Source organism: Lupinus angustifolius, chromosome LG15 (genome assembly GCF_001865875.1).
Source record: "Lupinus angustifolius cultivar Tanjil chromosome LG15, LupAngTanjil_v1.0, whole genome shotgun sequence".
NCBI classification, from domain to species: Eukaryota; Viridiplantae; Streptophyta; class Magnoliopsida; order Fabales; family Fabaceae; genus Lupinus; species Lupinus angustifolius.
Window position 1 is genome coordinate 12663735 of NC_032023.1, and position 17581 is coordinate 12681315.

General features: G+C 33.5%; 1 protein-coding gene across 1 annotated transcript; it reads left to right on the forward strand.

Moving 5' to 3' along the window:
- Positions 7025–10524, forward strand: LOC109327262. Its single transcript, XM_019560327.1, has 3 exons — positions 7025–7176; positions 8147–8386; positions 10260–10524. Exons 1-3 carry the CDS (start codon positions 7159–7161, stop codon positions 10308–10310), a joined length of 309 nt encoding a protein of 102 aa, XP_019415872.1. The 5' UTR covers positions 7025–7158; the 3' UTR covers positions 10311–10524.

The following is a 17581-nucleotide window of genomic DNA, read 5'->3' on the forward strand; positions in this document are numbered from 1 at the left end:
AATAGGGTTTGCTATAAATTAGTTTGTTATTTCTTTTTGTATAACAACAAAATAAATAAATCTATGAAAAATAAACAAAAAAATCAATGAAAATGAGAACTGATCTATACAATAAGAACAAATCTACAAAATAAACACACGTCAATAGAAAATGCACTTTAAAGAATATTTTTATTTGTCATTTAATTTTATATTGATTCGTTTATTTTGAAAATATATATATATATTAAATCTTATGTTTAAGAAGAATGAATGAGATGAGAGACTTTCGGCAATTTGAGATGCAACTGATAAGAATAAGTATAGAGGACTTTAGAAGAATCAATGAAATTAGATTATGCTTATAAATATGACATTAATGTTGATCTATCATTACACAATTATTATCAAAATTATTTTAAGTTTTAACTGAAATATAATCATATAAAATTATTATTATTATTATAGTAAGAAGACAAATGAAAAGCATAAGATTAAATTATGGGATAAAATACACTGAATCAATAAGGAATGGAATGAACAAATGTAAAGTCACATTCGTATTGTTCAATACAAAATGATCATAATTATTATTTTTTTGTTACAAATTTTAAATGATGGATTAATCATCACTTATAAAATTTTTAGAATCAAATGTAGTTATTATCCATTTATTCATATTTAAATTGCAATGAATGAAATCAAATTTTGCCTTATGTTTAAGAAGAATAAATGAGATGAAAGACTTTCGACAATTTGAGATGCAACTGATAAGAATAAGGACAAAAGAGTTAAGAAGAATCAATAAAATCAGATTATGCTCATAAATACGACATTAATGTTGATCTATCATTACACAATTATTATCAAAATTATTTTAAGTTTTAACTGAAATATAATCATAACATTTAAGTCTTTAATCAATTAAAATTATTATCAATTATAAGACAACAAATGACAAACATAAGATTAAATTATAGAATAAAAGAGTGCACATGTTACATGTGCATTTGCATAGTTAAAAATGTAGGTGAACATATTTACAGAGTTAAGTGAGAAAAATTAACAAAACGATCTCACTTATTTTTTCTTTGTTCCAAATCTTAACTCATATATTAATCATCACTTGCAACTTTCTTAGAATCAAATTGAGTTATTGTGCATTTATTCACATTTAAATTGCAATTAATGAAATCGAATTTTGCTAATAAATATTACCTTAATAATATGTATCATTACACAATTATAAACAAAATTATTTCAAATTTTAACTGAAAGATAATCATATCAAATAATTATTATTACAATAAGAAGACAAATAGAAAGCATAAGATTAAATTATGGGATAAAACACAGTGAATGAATAAGGAAGGGAATGAACAAATGTAAAGTCACATTCCTATTGTTCAATACAAAATGATCCTAAATATTATTTTTTTTGTTACAAATTTTAAATGATGCATTAATCCTCACTTATAAATTTTTTAGAATCAAATTGAGTTATTATCCATTTATTACATTTAAATTGCAATAAATGAAATCAAATTTTGCTCATGAATATTAAATTAATGCTCAATATCGTTACATAATTATTATCAAAATTATTTCAAATATTAACTGAAATATAATCATTATAATTAAAAGATAACAATATAATTCAAGTCCATAATCAATTGAATTATTATCATTAAATTATGTAATGAAACACAATGAATGAATAAGAAAGGGAATGAACGGATGTAAAACCACATTCCTGTTGTTCAACACAAAATGATCCTAATTATTTTTTATTTGTTCCAAATCTTCAATGATGCATTAATTCTCACTTGCAAATTTCTTAGAATTAAATTAATTTATTGTCCATTTATTCATATTTAAATTACAATGAATGAAATCAAATTTTGCTCATAAATATTACATTAATATCAATATATTGTTATACAATTTTTATCAAAATTATTTCAAATATTAAGTTAATTATAATCATAGCATTTAAGTTCATAATCAATCAAATTATTATCAATATTACTACAAAACGACAAATGACAAACGTAAGATTAAATTATGGAATGAAATAGAATGAATGAATAAGAAAGTGAGAGAACAAATAGGAAGCCACATTCCTATTGGTGAATGAGGGTGAAATTTGATGAATCATAACCTGAGTTTTCATTATATTTATCTATTTGTGTAATGAAGAATGAAAGATTGTATGATAAAGAATGAAAAAATGAATCATAACATAAGTAACATAATTCATGTTGTACAACAAAATAGATGAACCACAATGTAAAACAAAAATAAAAAAAACATAGAATCAATATTATGCTACTTTTGCTCAAGATTAGGTAGTAAAATGACATTTTAACAATGTTTTTAGAAAATTAAGGAGAAATGATAAAAATACCAAAGTGTCAGAGATTATTTACTTTTTTCTTCCTCTTTACGATCTCGTCACTGTTCATGTCATTTTCAACATTACAATAATGATTATTTTGAATAGAAAATTCTATAAACAAATAAAGAAACAACAAAGAGATATAGAAAAACTAACCTGCAATGATGCTTCAAGGGTGAACAAACAATAAGAGACACCAGATCAAATAGAATTATCATCGATACCCTTGTCATTAGAGACATCTCACTCGTGTAGTTATCCAACAATAGTAACATATCTACAAAATAAACAAAAAAAGATTTTAATACAACATCTTCAAAGAAAAATCAATGATCTACATGTATAAAATCATTTTAAAATGGAAGAATGATATAAACAAAGAAGAGAGAAAAATGGTTGAAGAAAAGTAGAGTAATGAAATGAAGGAGGGAAAGAGAGATGAGGTTCTCTAATTAGTAATAAAATGAGAGAGAAAAAATATGGAAGAAAGAAGAAGAATAAATGATAAAGAGATGTATCAAGAGATAATAACAAATGTTATAGTGTGGTGGGGTGTATTGGAGGTGATAGAATTCTTTGAGTAAGAAACTTTTGTTGTGAGTGTGACATGTGTCAATTCAAGGAGGTGATGACACATGTATGTGATGGAGGTTTTTTTGTTAAATAGTAAATAGATTACCAAGAAAGTATATTTCTTGGGAAACTCGTGGCTCTCATACACGAGTTTACTCATGGCTCACATATACGAGTTCCATTTTTTCTCTCTCCTCAAGACTCGTGGTTGTCATTCACGAGTTCCATTTCTAAAATTGAAATCATGTAACCTAAACACCATTCTCTTCTAACAGTTACAGTGAATATGGCTCACTCAATCTCATTTGCTTCTAATCTAAGGTTACTCTCTCTCTCAATCTTATTTATTTCTAATTTTAGAGATGTGTGCTCTTTTTTATTTTTGCCAATCATCTAATCTGATATGACTATGTGGGACATCTCTTCAACAACCCTGCGGAAATAAAGTTGGAAAACTTTGGTGCCAGAAATGGACAAAAAACATGCTTATACCTCAATGCCTATGTCATACTTTGCAAGAAAAGCTTAGGTTACATCAGATTGAGTGAATTGTGAATAGCAATATTCACTATAACTGTTGCAAGAGAATGGTGTTTGGGTTACATGATTTCAATTGCAGAAATGTAACTAGTGGATGACAATCACGAGTCTTGAGGAGAGAGAAAAAAATGGAACTCGTATATGTGAGCTATGAGTTTTTGTAAACTCGGAATCATGAGTTTCTGTAAACTCGTACATGAGAGCCACAAGTTTCCAAAAAAAAGTATTTTCTTCGTAATTTTTATAAAAGTTACACTACTTCATAATTTTGTGGTCAACCTATATGACTTGGGTAAATATTTATTATTTTTATATTTTTACTTTACTGTTATTAATCATTAGTATGAATATATAATTTGACACATCACATTCTTATTTAATGTAGAGTGTCCTAAGACATTTGTGTTGAATTTGGCGAGATTATAGTTAATGTATTGGCATATAGGTACCTAATAGGTGTTAGAAAAAGGGATTTTTTTTAGGGAATAAAGTAGATGAAAATAAGGTAATGTATAATTTCTAAGATGGGGTAACATGTAGGAATATTAGGATCTAGGTTTGACTCACCACGCCACTATAATTTATGGACTAATGCAAGTGATAAAAGGTAATTTGGAATGAAGAATGATTTGAAGGTTTTGAGTTTTTCTATATTTTTTTGTACTACTAAATGTATCCTTTTATTTTTTGGATAAGGAACTAATCCCTTCAAAATTCATGATTGTCCCTCTCAATAAGTGTCGCTCTCAGGAATCGAACCATCGACTTTAGGGGCCTTACGCCACTAAATCAACGCCTAGTTGATAGTTTGTTCTATATTTAAATACATGCTTGCAATTTTATTTATAGATCAACTCATATTATTTGCAAATGAAAATAACTCTTCAAAATACAATACTTAAATAAAATACAATGAAATAATTTAGCCTAGTGGCCTAATGGCTATGTCATTTTACCATTGGATGTGATGTTTTAATATTATCAAATACAATTTAGTTAAGGGTAATAGCAACTTAAAATTAGAGAAGAATCAAATTCACACTTCATTCAATTATGTATTTGTTTTCAATAATATTGACAATATAGGTCAAGTACCCCTTCTTATTGGGCAGAACAAACTCAGTCAAACACCCCTTCTTAGAACAAACTCACACTTCATCCAACCATATAATTGGGTAGGATATATTTTCAATAACATTAGCAATATAAGCTAATTACCCCTTCTTATTGGGCGGGGTGGACAGTGCAAACTCACACTTCACAAAATTATGTAGTTGGGTAGGGATATGTTTTGAATAATATTGACAATGAATGTCTAGCCCCCCCCCCGACGGACAGTGAATACAAGTTATGTTTACTTTGTTCGTAAGCTTTTCTGGCAGGCAAGTCGAATCATCCATGTTGAAATTTTATATTTTGATTTTCTCACTAATATTTTCTCGTAACAAATCTTAGATTTTAAAATTTATCTCAAAGTTCTTTCTAATTTTAATTAAGTATAGTTTAAAAAATGTGATATAAAGATGATATTTTAATTTTATTTGATTTCATGTTACTTTTATAATAATTTGAAGTTTCCTTATTTTAGAAAAAAAGAAATTGAATCTCATCTTGGCCAGATAGAGGTTGACATTTCATACATTTTTATTAATGAATGTACTCGTAACATCCAAAAGTTATATTCTTAACTTAATTTATGCAATTACTATTATGATTTATTTATTAAAGAATACATGCATAACTTGATATTATAATTTTTTTATGATAAAATAAGGCAATGATATAATCAATTTAGTTTAAGAATATATTGCAATATAAAATAAGAAGGAATAATAAATTTATTGTTATTATATTTTTATTCTTATTGTTATAATTATTATAATTGTTCTTATACAATTATATATGCTATGAAATTATTTGATTTTCCAATGTTATATTTCCATATATGTTATTTTATTTTATTCTTATCATAATGTTTGTTTCCTTATATAATGCATAGTTATCTCTTAAGTTTGTAAAATAGTAAAAAATTAGTATGTATCACTTAAAAATTGTATATATGCTTATATTTTAATGTCGAAAATTCAAATAAGATGAAATAATATATATTAGTTGTTCTCATTTTCTACATTAAAAGTATGTTCTCATTTGAGTTATTGCATGAACTTTAATTTGTAGCTACATTTTTTGTTAAATATCTATAAACTTTCGTTAAAAGTATATATTTAATCCACCAACATCTTGTAGGTCTTTAAATTTATGTTGATAAGCAACATAAATTTGAGTTTGTTAATCCACTTCAAATTCATAAATTTTAATTACTCCAAACTTGATCTGAAAAATAATTTAACATTAAACTTGGTTCCAAACTCAACTTGAATCAATGTTTAATGAGCCTAGTTGTACCAAGTTTGATTAACTAATTTCTACTCCTAATTTACACATTAGCTCTCAATATTTTTCTTTCAACTTCATCACATTATACTATAAAGTGATGCACGTGTAAATGTGTGTCATGGCATGATTCTCATATAAAAATCCTTTAATCATCTGTCAGTGTCTGTGGATGGCTTTCATTTATTTGTGAAACATATGAAGAAATTAGTTTGGTGCCATTAAAAACTCAAAAATACCAATTCCAATCAATTTAATAGACATATATAGATTCCACCTTAATAAATCATTCTGCTGTTCATCATCCATAAAAATAAAAAAGGAAATGTTTATTTGTTCACAATATTAAGTAATTTTCCTTTTGTAAACAACTAATCTTTTTGGTGACCCCTCCTAACTAGTGTTGCCACTAAGAATCGAACTTTTCATCTTTTACTTAGTTTGGGATCTAGCAAGACCTTATACTACTAGACTAACAACTTGTTAGTAATTATTTAATAGAATTTAATATCTATATATTAGTAGTATAATATTTTTTATAGTCAACATATCATTCGGTATTAATTTATAGAGTGTAAAATGTGTGTATTGATAATGTAAAGATTTATACACAGTTAGTGCATCACTCACCATTCATTTGCAATACTTTTATTTAAAAGTTAATAATAACTAAAAATCAATGGTGGATAATGTAGTAATAGTGTAAAAAATCTTTACACTGTCGGTCGGTGTATATATTTTTCCCCTAATTTATATTAGTTTTCTTTATAAGTCAAGTTAGTAATAAATTAATATAATGCTGATATATTTTGTGCTCATATAGTGATACTACAAAAAATAATAATGTTAGTGCATATTGATTACTTATTAGTGAAGGTAGTTGGCACTGTCTACTCACTGGCAAATGGGTGAGAATATTTTGTGGACAGCTAGAAAAGCAAAAGCTAGAAGCGGTCACAGCAACAATACAAGAAAGTTGGCAACGTGAGTAGCCAACTCCAACTATGCAACCATTAAATATGAAATATGTATAATAATAGCGCGTATACTAGTGGTACTTTCGTAATTTAATCTGAAAAACACATTAATATATGGTAAGAAATGATAAATAAGATATGACCCACCATGCTTTTTCTTTCCCTTATGTCATATATAAATGACATTATAGCATAGTATAATCATATTGCTATCATTACATTGCATAACATTGGTAAGTATCCAAACCCTGTGGTACATCTCTCAAGTCTCAACAGCCAAGTTCTCTAATAGTTTTCATGGAGCAAAATAAGGAGGTAATTTCTTATATGAAAGTGTGTATATTCCTCTGAGATTATGTTCAAAAGTAACCAAGTAGCTTTTCATGTTTGTAATTAGTGTTTGCTTGGAATTGATGTTTCTGTATAATAGTATGTGTGAGTTGAATTACATGCTTGAAAAGAGGAATAGAGATAGCAGACAAGAGTTTATTGTTCTTATCTTCCAAACTAATCATGTTTCTTGCAAATGAACCTTTGATTTGAAGATTGGTCCTGTTTATTATAAATAAATAATCAATTTTTTTCTGTTCAGACTTTTATATTGATGATATTACTGTTGCAGCAGTACAAATTACCATAAATCCCTTTCTAAAGAAAATCAATGATCAAATTCCTCTATGTAATTGGTTCCTGTTTTCCTCTTGCTATTATCATAATGGATTGCAGATGGTTTTGACTTTTGACTTTTGACTTTCTATTGAAGCCAATAGCCATGAATTCTTATCTATTCCATTTCTTCTTTCTCTTCTTTGGATGTGATGAAAATTTCTTCTCTTTCATAGGTTGTCTTGAATCAACTATAAAACTCTAAATCAATAACATTAGTAACAATGATGTGTTTCTAAACCATGTTTCAAATTATGTCCTTACTAACGTAAACATGTCATGTCAATTAAAAAATTAAATGTTTATAACTTTTTTTTCCTGTTTTTGTTCATAATCATTAATCAGACATAATTCGTGACATAGTTCCAAAAGATCTTTTTTTAAGGATTTGGTAAATGGTTCTAGTGTATTTAAGTCAATACTTTTCACAACTAATCATAAGTTTTATGAAAACTTTGTATGCAATCTAACTAAAACTAGTATTCTTTTCATAATGAAAAAATAACAACTTTTAATTCACCTTATCATTTACACCATTACTATGTTGCAAGTTTATAGCAGAACTAAGATCCTTTGTTATGGTCATCAATTGTCTAACTTAAGAATTTGTTTGATGTAGAAAAATGCTCCTTGGTTATCAGTGCCACAATTTGGGGACTGGGATCAGAAGGGTCAATTGCCAGATTACTCAATGGATTTCACAAAAATAAGGGAAATGAGGAAGCAAAACAAGAACAATTTATCCAGAGCAAGTCTTGGTAATGAAGAAGAGCTCACAGCTTCAGCACCTAATAGCATAACCACTGGCCACAGTGATCACCAGCAACACAACCATTATCACCAAACCAACTCTCCAACTGTAAGATTCTTCTTGCCCTGCTTTGCTATCCTTTTATTTTATCTAAAGCAACTCAATAACACTATTATAGTAACTTACAACAACAAACAACAATAAGCTAAGTGGGGTCGACAATATAAATCGAACTATATCCTAGTGTTATATATTAACTACTATAATAATTTACAAAAGTCGGGTAGGGTCGACTACATGAGTCAAACAATATCATAGTGTTATATGTTCACTGCTATAATAACTTATACAATTAAAAGACTTTTCTGAGCTATTGCTAGTGATCGGTTTTTCTTTTGGGTTATTGTTATGGAAAAAGTAATTCAAATTGGCTCCTACAACAATAATTAACAGGCTAGGAATATGAGTATGTGGATAAATCTTTTCCCAAGTTGGTGCTGCAAGACTAGGACATGAGTTTTTCTATCTGTCTTCTTGAGCATTTTTTGCAATAATGAAAGTTTCACACAACACTAATCACATGTCTCAGTTCACCCAGCAAAGGCACTGATCAAACCACATTTTAGATTATAACAACTTTTAATCTAACAAAAATATTCATTATTCTTTCAATAAAAATCATGGATATCAATCATTACTCTTTCTTTTTCTTTCCCTCTTCATGTTTAATTCCTTTTCTTCTTTTTTGATTCTACAAATAAAGAATAAATTGAACTTAAAATACATACAACTCATACACACACAGTGTATATATAAGTATATAACAATCTTCTGCCTATTATAACACTGCTTTTTCTTTCTTTCATGAAAGGAACACTAAAAAAGCTTTTAAAGAAGCGAGACACAAAATAAAATCATATGACATGACATTTTAAACAAGTAAACCATATAATTCCATAATTCTAGATATTTCTAAGTTCTAACAGCCACGGCATTTGATTTTATTTTATTTTGGAGTGCAAACCTGTACCATTTATTTACATGGTAATGAACATTATTTGAAGATAAGGTAGTGAGAAGAATCATGTGGCGGAAACTCTTTTTAGGAAAAAGAGGAAAACCAAACTGAGGTCGGTCCTAGTGGTTTGACAAAGTCATGTTCTTGTCCATAAGCTTCTTTCAACCCAAATAAAAAGAGGACATAATAGATTACACGTTACACGATGGTACTGCATAGTGGGCCCATGGTTAGCGAGTTTGAGAGAGATGTAATGCAAAAATTATATAAATTTTCATCAATTACATGTTTACAACGTAAGATACTTACCGCGGGTAAACATGACTCTAGTTGCCACGCATGAATTTGATGTTTCGGGCAACTACATTCGTTTCATTGGTGAGATAGCCATGAAATATGGTGGTCGGTTGTTCATGAGAAAGACAGACGTACATAGATATAACTTTAATAAAATATTTATAACATATTAATGGTTTTATTTTAATTAAAATTTAGTCCTAAATAATACACTAGAAAACATAAATATATTTATCTCTAAATATGATATGTTATATACCTCTCATATGTGGTTATGAGTATACTAATATATATTTCACTTGTTATTTTATGTGTCATATTTATAAAAAACTTTTATTATCATGCTTTAAGATTAAATTAATTATTTCTTTATCAAATATATTTGTATTCTTATTATTGTGTGGAGAAAAAGTAATAGTAGAGTAAAGTGGAAAGAAAAATGGAAAAAGTATAGGGAAAACATAACAATTTTATAAGTATCCCAGCCATTTTTGTTTGTGTAAACAAACCTAAGAAAACACCAGTAAGGAAACTGAGTGAACAAAGAAACTTAACGCGCTAGGATTATGTTATGGAAATAGAATTTTGCCTGTTAATTCTCTATATCTAGATATTGATCTGAGACATTTGTAGTACCTAAAGTATTGCTTTTGTTTTCCCTTACAGACAACGAGGAGAAGCTTCTTCAGATACTTCAACTGTTGTATAAAAGCCTGATATTTAAGGGCATCCTACAATATTTTGCTTGCGATCTAAAGATCGTGGACAGGGACAATTATGCTTTTGCGTTTTGATGGTTTGCTTAGTCTTTGTTCTTGATTTAGAAAGACAAGCCTGTCCACCCTAATCCTTTAGTTGGTGATTCTATATTTATGTTATTTGTGTTGTAGTTTGATATCTGGGCATCTAATATATACAAAGATTGTAAACATGTAAATGGCTGTCACTACCTCCTATATATGAGACATGTTTCAATTTGTTGCTTAATTGTCGGTGTTGATATTCTACAAATTAGGTCTTTTTGGTACAATGGAAATTACAAGAGAGAAAAAGACAACAACAACTAGGAAAATAAAGAAAGATCCAAGTCAATAAAGGATTGGCAAGCTAGTGGAACTAAAGTCCAGGTCTTGAACTCCTCATGAGTGTGAGATCCTAACTTAGCCATGAAATTTGCCACCATATTAGCTTCTCTGACAACAAATTTAGTCTCTATCACCGAGTCACGGGCCAGCCAAGACCGAATATTATTGGCTATACATAGAATGTGTGAAATTCTAATCGGAAGGTCCTCATAGATAATATGAATTGCTTCCATGCAATCATTTTCCATGATAATATTTCTAAAACCAATGTTCCACGCTACAGACAACCCATGTTCCATAGCCAAAAGTTTTGCTAAAATAGCTGAACCCTGACCGAAATTAGCTGAAAATCCTGACAATCACTGGCCTTTATTATTACGAAGGGCACCACCCCCTCCCATAATACAAGAACTTTTGATGCAGCTACCATCTACATTTAGTTTGATATGGCCAATCTCAGGGTAACTCCAACGACTCACAAGAAGCTTATCCTCCAACATCGCATAGCACTCCAAATTGCGCCACTCCCAAAAGTCATGGTGCGTATTATGTGCCACGAAGTTAACATCCCAAAGAGTGTCTCCTAGAATAGAATTGTTCCTCCATCTCCACACCCACCAAATACCAGCCAAAAAAAGAAGGTCATGTCTACGATTATAATTCTCCAAAAGCCAACCCTGGAAGGACTGAGACACCCAGAATCGAGGCGACGTAAATCCCAAGCGAGTCCATAAAGCACATGAATCCTGACAATCTCTAAAGATATGTAATAGATCTTCAACACTTGAGTGACACCTAGAACAAATAGGGCTTGTCGTTAAATGTCTTTTGAATCGTAAATTATTAGACGGTAGAGCTTCATGAAGACCCACCCAACACATGAATTTAATCTTTTCAGGAATCCTCAGACTCCAAATTATCCTCCAAACATCAATGTCGGCTGAATCATAACCGTCAATGTCACGAAGCTACCAATGGGCAGACTTAGCCGTGTAAGAGCTTGTAGCATAACCATCCCAAGTAGGAGAACCAGGCGAGTAGTTATCACAACTAAAGTTCTGCACATCTGACGGAACCATAGTATATAGACGTGCGAAATCTCAGCTACCTGCCATTTGAAGATCATTTACATGGAGCTGAGTATTTGATATATGGACAAAGCTAACATAAGAACAAAGCCTTCCCAATCTAGTCCAATCATCATACCATAAGGATTGCTCCCCACTTCCTAGATGCAAGGTGAAACCCAACTTAAGCTTTTCAAAGGCCTTCACAATACTTCTCTAGATGTATGAAGCCACAGGTTTGGGAGTAGCAAGAAATAGAGACCGCCTACCTAGGTATTTATCTTTCAAAACAGTACACCACAATTTGTTACTATTACTTAGCATGTTCCATGCCATCTTCCCAAGGAGAGAAATGTTTGTAGATCTAGCGTCCCTTATCCCAAGACCACCATTATGTTTATGCCTCGTGAGAACCTCCCAACTCACTAAATGAAGACTCCTTCTACTTACATCACCACCCCAAATAAATTGTCTCGTCATCCTATCTATGCTATTACAAACATAGTTTGGAAACCATAAAACCTACATAGAATAAACTGGAATATAAGAGATAACAGACCTTGCCAGGCATAAATGACCTGCCCTATTAAAAAGGTTAGACTCCCAAGCAGCCATGCACCCTGGATCTTCTCTAGGATCGGATCAAAAGCAGTTTTACCAACCTTTCCCTGAAGTAGTGGAATCCCCAAGTACCTCCCAAGATTGCTAACCACCCGCATGGAACATAACCTCATAAACTTATTTTTCTTCCTGTTGGTCACTACCTTCGAACAAATAAACTTCGATTTCTCCACATTTACTTTCAAACCCGACGCTTGGCAGAAGTTCTTAAGGGTTGCGGAAACAATCCTTACTTGGGAGTTGGTAGCCTTGCAAAACAACAAGACATTGTCAACAAATAGGAGATGAGAAATAGGGGGACCACCTCTAGAAAGATTAATTGGTTGCCATAATCCAGTATCCACTTTTTGAGAGATAAGAAGAGCCAACTTCTCCATGCAAAGAACAAATAAGTAGGGTGACATAGGATCTCCTTGTCGAAGACCCCTAGTTGGAGTAAACGCATCCAACCTTGATCCATTCCACAAGAGGGACACCTTCCCCGAACGGACACACCACATAATAAGATTAATCGTAATAACGGGAAAACCAAAATTTAAGAGTGTTTGCTGAAGGAAATCCCAGTCAACTCTATCATATGCCTTCTCTAAATCCACCTTAAACGCCAAGACACCCTTCTTAGCTTTAGTCTTGTGAATATAATGCATAACCTCCTGCACCAGGATAATATTATCAGAAGTACCCCTGCCAAGAATGAAACTACTTTGAAGTGGTCCAATTAACTCGTCCAAAAAAGGCCTCAATCTATTCACCAGGATTTTCATATTAATTTTGTAAACAACATTGCAAAGAGTAATAGGTCGGAGCTCCTTCAAAGATGTAGGGTTTCTAACCTTTGGAATTAGAATGATAAGAGTCTCAACAATGTGAGTGTCAAAGGAGCCATACTTGAAAGCATCATAGACAAGCTTCCAGATATCATCTCCCACAATCTGCCAGTATTTCTTAAAAAATATGGGTTGAAAACCATCCGAGCCTAGAGCTTTATATGACTTCATACTCATAACATCATTTGTTACCTCCTCCTTCGTTACCGGAGTCGTTAAAGCTTCAACCCCCATTTGAGAAATAACGGGGTATCCACCTGACAATTTACACTATTGACTTGGATATTCTCACAAAATAAGTTCTCGAAGTACCTTTTGGCCTCTACTCGCATTAGCTCCGGATCACTGCACCAATTTTCATCATCCAATTAGAGACTATGAATCTTATTTCTTTTCTGACGCACAATAGTTTGAGTGTGAAAAAATTTAGTGTTTCTATCACCATACTTGAGCCATGGATTTCTGAAACCATAATAATTCTTCCTGTTTTAAGATGAGGTTGTATTCCTGCCTTTGTTGGATCTCCAATCTAGCAAGGTCATGATCATCAAACTCCTCGAGACTCCTTTGGACACATTTGATTCTCGCCTCAACTCTTCTCTTCCTACGAAAGATATTACCAAAGATGGACTTATTGAATAAAATTGATTTATGTCTGACTCTAGAAAGCCCATCAACAACATCTTGGTCACCCTGACACCATGCCTCTTGGACCACGTTGAAGTAGTCTGAGTGAGTAGTCCATGTTGCCTGAAACCTGAAAGGACGATTGCAAAAAGATTGAACTTGTCCACCACACCTATCCAACAAAGGGGAGTGGTCAGAATGTAATCTGCTGAGGTTTTCAACATACCCCTCTGGAAAGGCCGTGCGCCAAGAGCTGTCAGATAGGCCTCTATCCAACCTCTTGGAAATACTTCTACCAGATTGTTCCCTTTTGACCCAAGTAAAACGACTCCCAATAGCACCAAGATCCATAAGTCTACAAGCATAAAGAACATGGGAAAAAATCTATGTCTGAGTGTAGTTGAAATGTCCACCTCGAACTTCCGATGGCAAGAGGGTCTCATTAAAGTCACCCAAAAGAAGCCAAGGTATAGAAACCAAGCTGTGAAGGGAAACCAGATGATCCTACAAACTCTGACGATCACAACTAGAGGGGCTAGCATAAACAACTGTAAAAATCCATTCTTCCAAACCACATTGAAGCTTTAACGAAATGGCCTGAGAGCAAGAATTCACAATGGAAGTAGTGACATTGCAACCATTATCTGGAAGAACCCAAAGACCACCTGAATGACCAACAACTTCACTAACGACACATTCCACATAACCCAAAGAATTCCAAAACACTTTGGACTTCACAAATTGGCAATGAGTCTCCATAATAACAATGAGTGATGGTTTGTATTTTCTGACTAAATCTTTAGCATGTCGGCGACCATTTTTACTATTGGCACCCAGAATATTCCAAGATAAAATAGAAAAATCCTGAAAATCTAACATATGGAAAATATTTACAGAGGGAAAAACAAGCGGGACAAAGGCTAATGACAATCCATTGACCTATCACCATCATCATGAACCTGTAGGGCACCCTCTGCATCTTCCAAGAATTTATCACTGACTGTCTGAATATTGACAATCTCCTCACCACTAATCGACCTGATAAAGTGAGGGGTTACAACTTGAGAATTAAATTCGGGTGTTGGAGTATGAGATTGAGAGGCATTAGAAACACCATCATCATGAACCTTTCCTCCCACGATAGATGAAGAGGCTTGTCTTGGCAAGGCACCTTCAACTGATGTTATAGCCCCATGAGTGAGATGCAGCTCCACATCATGGGGCTGCTGATTTGCCAGGCCCGTAACAAGAGGCTCATTTGCTTTATCCCACGTTGTTTTTGCCTGCATGGGAGTAGAAGAATTGTTGCTCTTGCCATAAATACATGGTGCATTAATACTTACCATACCTGAATCAAGTTTCAAATCTGCATTAACACCTTGCCTAGAAATCACAAGATTCTTTCCAGCCTTAGCTCCAGATTTAATTTGGCCACAAAAAAATGTGCCAGCATTATTATCTTACATAACCTTTTCACCATTAACTCCATGCAGGTGTGTGCCATCATTAACATGGGTTTTAAATCCATCATTTATTCCTTCATTCACGTTTGATTTTGATCTAGGCACAGTAGCCGTTTTAGCTCTCATTAATTCCATGTCACCCATTAATCCAGTCTTAATGGTACCTTCCTTAACCATGCTAGCAATATTCCCAAAACGTTGTCTCTTTTTATTAGAGGATGGCCCACTTATTATTGCACCATTAATTTGATTCTTCATCCCATGAATATTGGAAACTGTATGAAACATTTTTGGTCTGTTGAGTGCCTCAAACATATTTTCCTTGGATGCCTTCATGATGTTCATTCCACCGTTGGCAATAACTCCCTTACCCGTTTTCCCATTCCTTCTTTTTCTTGTAATGACTAGCCAATCTCCATGTAAATCATCTGAAACCAAAACTTGGTGATTCATCATTTTAAAAGCATCATTAGTAACCATGGCTGGTGGAGATTGCACCGCCTCTTGCACCCTCTCCATGATAGGACCATCACATGAATTGCTTGGCTGGGAAGAAGAGGGTATAGATTTAGATTGGTCAATTTTTTGGACCATGCAATTACAAGACACATGACCATATCAACCACAATTGCTACATATGATATGAAGACCCTCGTATTCCACTTTATGCCAATTTCCTTGTACGCATATTTTACCAACTACTGGTTGGTTAAGATCAATTTCCACACAAATTCTAGCTAATCTCCCACGAGCAAACCTTAAAGTGTTATTATCAATTTTAAAGGGACGGCCAATAGCTGAAGCAATTGGAATCAGAAAATTCTTATCATAGAATAGCATATTCAGGCCTGTCAAACAAATCCAAACCAAGGTTTTGGACTTGGGTGATTGTTTTTCACCGTTTTCGTTCTTTTGCGGTTTTAAGGTGATACAGTTCCCGTTATTCACGTGGCTGCTTTCCCTCAAAATATGTTAAACCCTTAGCTGACCGGAATTTATCTCTCACTTGATCATATCATTAACAACAAACAAAGAACTTTGGGCAGGGCCGTGTGTAGAATGCCCAACTGAGATCCTCAACAGTACACCCAATAATATAAAATCGGCTGGGAAAAGAAATGTGGACATAGTTGGTGTTCCTACCCGGTGAGCCAAAGAGACGCATGCTTGGTCGCCGAGCTAGGTCTCGCGTGCTTGGCCCACCAGAGTTAACCTTAGAGACACCCCTGGCATGACTTCTGTACTTCACCAACCCACCTGCCAGCACGACAGACGGATTGCAGAACGGCTACCAAACCAGCCACAGGCTAAAAGACAAGAGTGGCACAAAGTACGGTCCTGACAGACCGCCTGACACGAAAAAAGCGACCCCCGACAATACCCTTGGTCGGCTACGTGTTGCACTACCTGCCAAGAGCCCAAAAGTCAGCTCTCCCTTCTATAAATAGAAGTCTCTACCAACAGGAAGTATCTCAATCTCTTTACTCTCTAACATTACTCACTCTATTACTTTCTACCTTCATATTCTCATACTCATATACATTTAACACCAAGTTCATACCCTGACTTGATCGTCGGAGAACCTTTTCAGGTACCTCCACCGGCGAATCCAGCTCTTCTACATCATCTTGTTACTTTGACGTCCTTCCTTTTCTCCATCCTCAGCAGCTGATCAACTATTGTTCTGTACCTTTGTGTTCTAGGAAAGAACATTGGTGCCGTCTGTGTTCCAACTCACACCATGGTAACTACCAGAAACCGAGCTCTATCTACCAGCCAAGTCGACCCTGCCCCAAGTACTCTTCCCCCACCAAGACAACCATCCCATCAAGCCAGCTGAAGCCACCATACCACTCCAGAACAACAACCAACCACCCAACACCTCCTCCAGATGCTGGAACGCCAGGAGCGGCTCATCCAGCAGCAGGCCGACGTAATACAAGAACTCCGCCAATCCAAAATAAACCCTGAGGATCTCTCGGAACGCCCTATTCACGAAAGTAACCGTGAAGAGTCAGCGAGCGAGTCCCGCCCACCATCCCAACCAAACCTGCACCACTCTTGCGGTACTAGACATCCTTTTACACCTACCATTATGGCTTACCCATTACCCTCTCACTTCACCCGCCCCACAAACTTGGACCAGTACGATGGAACAGCGGACCCACAAGATCACCTTGACGCCTTCGAGGCTTCTATGTTATTCCATGGGGCGACCAACCCCATCATGTGCAGGGCCTTCCCCCTGACTCTTAAAAAGGCGGCCCTCCAATGGTTCACCCGCCTGGCTCCAAACAA

What these genes read in the sequence shown, in the direction of transcription:
- LOC109327262 (XM_019560327.1), top strand. An exon ending in ACCAAACCAACTCTCCAACT is followed by an intron (nt 8,387 to 10,259) that starts GTAAGATTCTTC and finishes TTTCCCTTACAG; the next exon opens with ACAACGAGGAGAAGCTTCTT.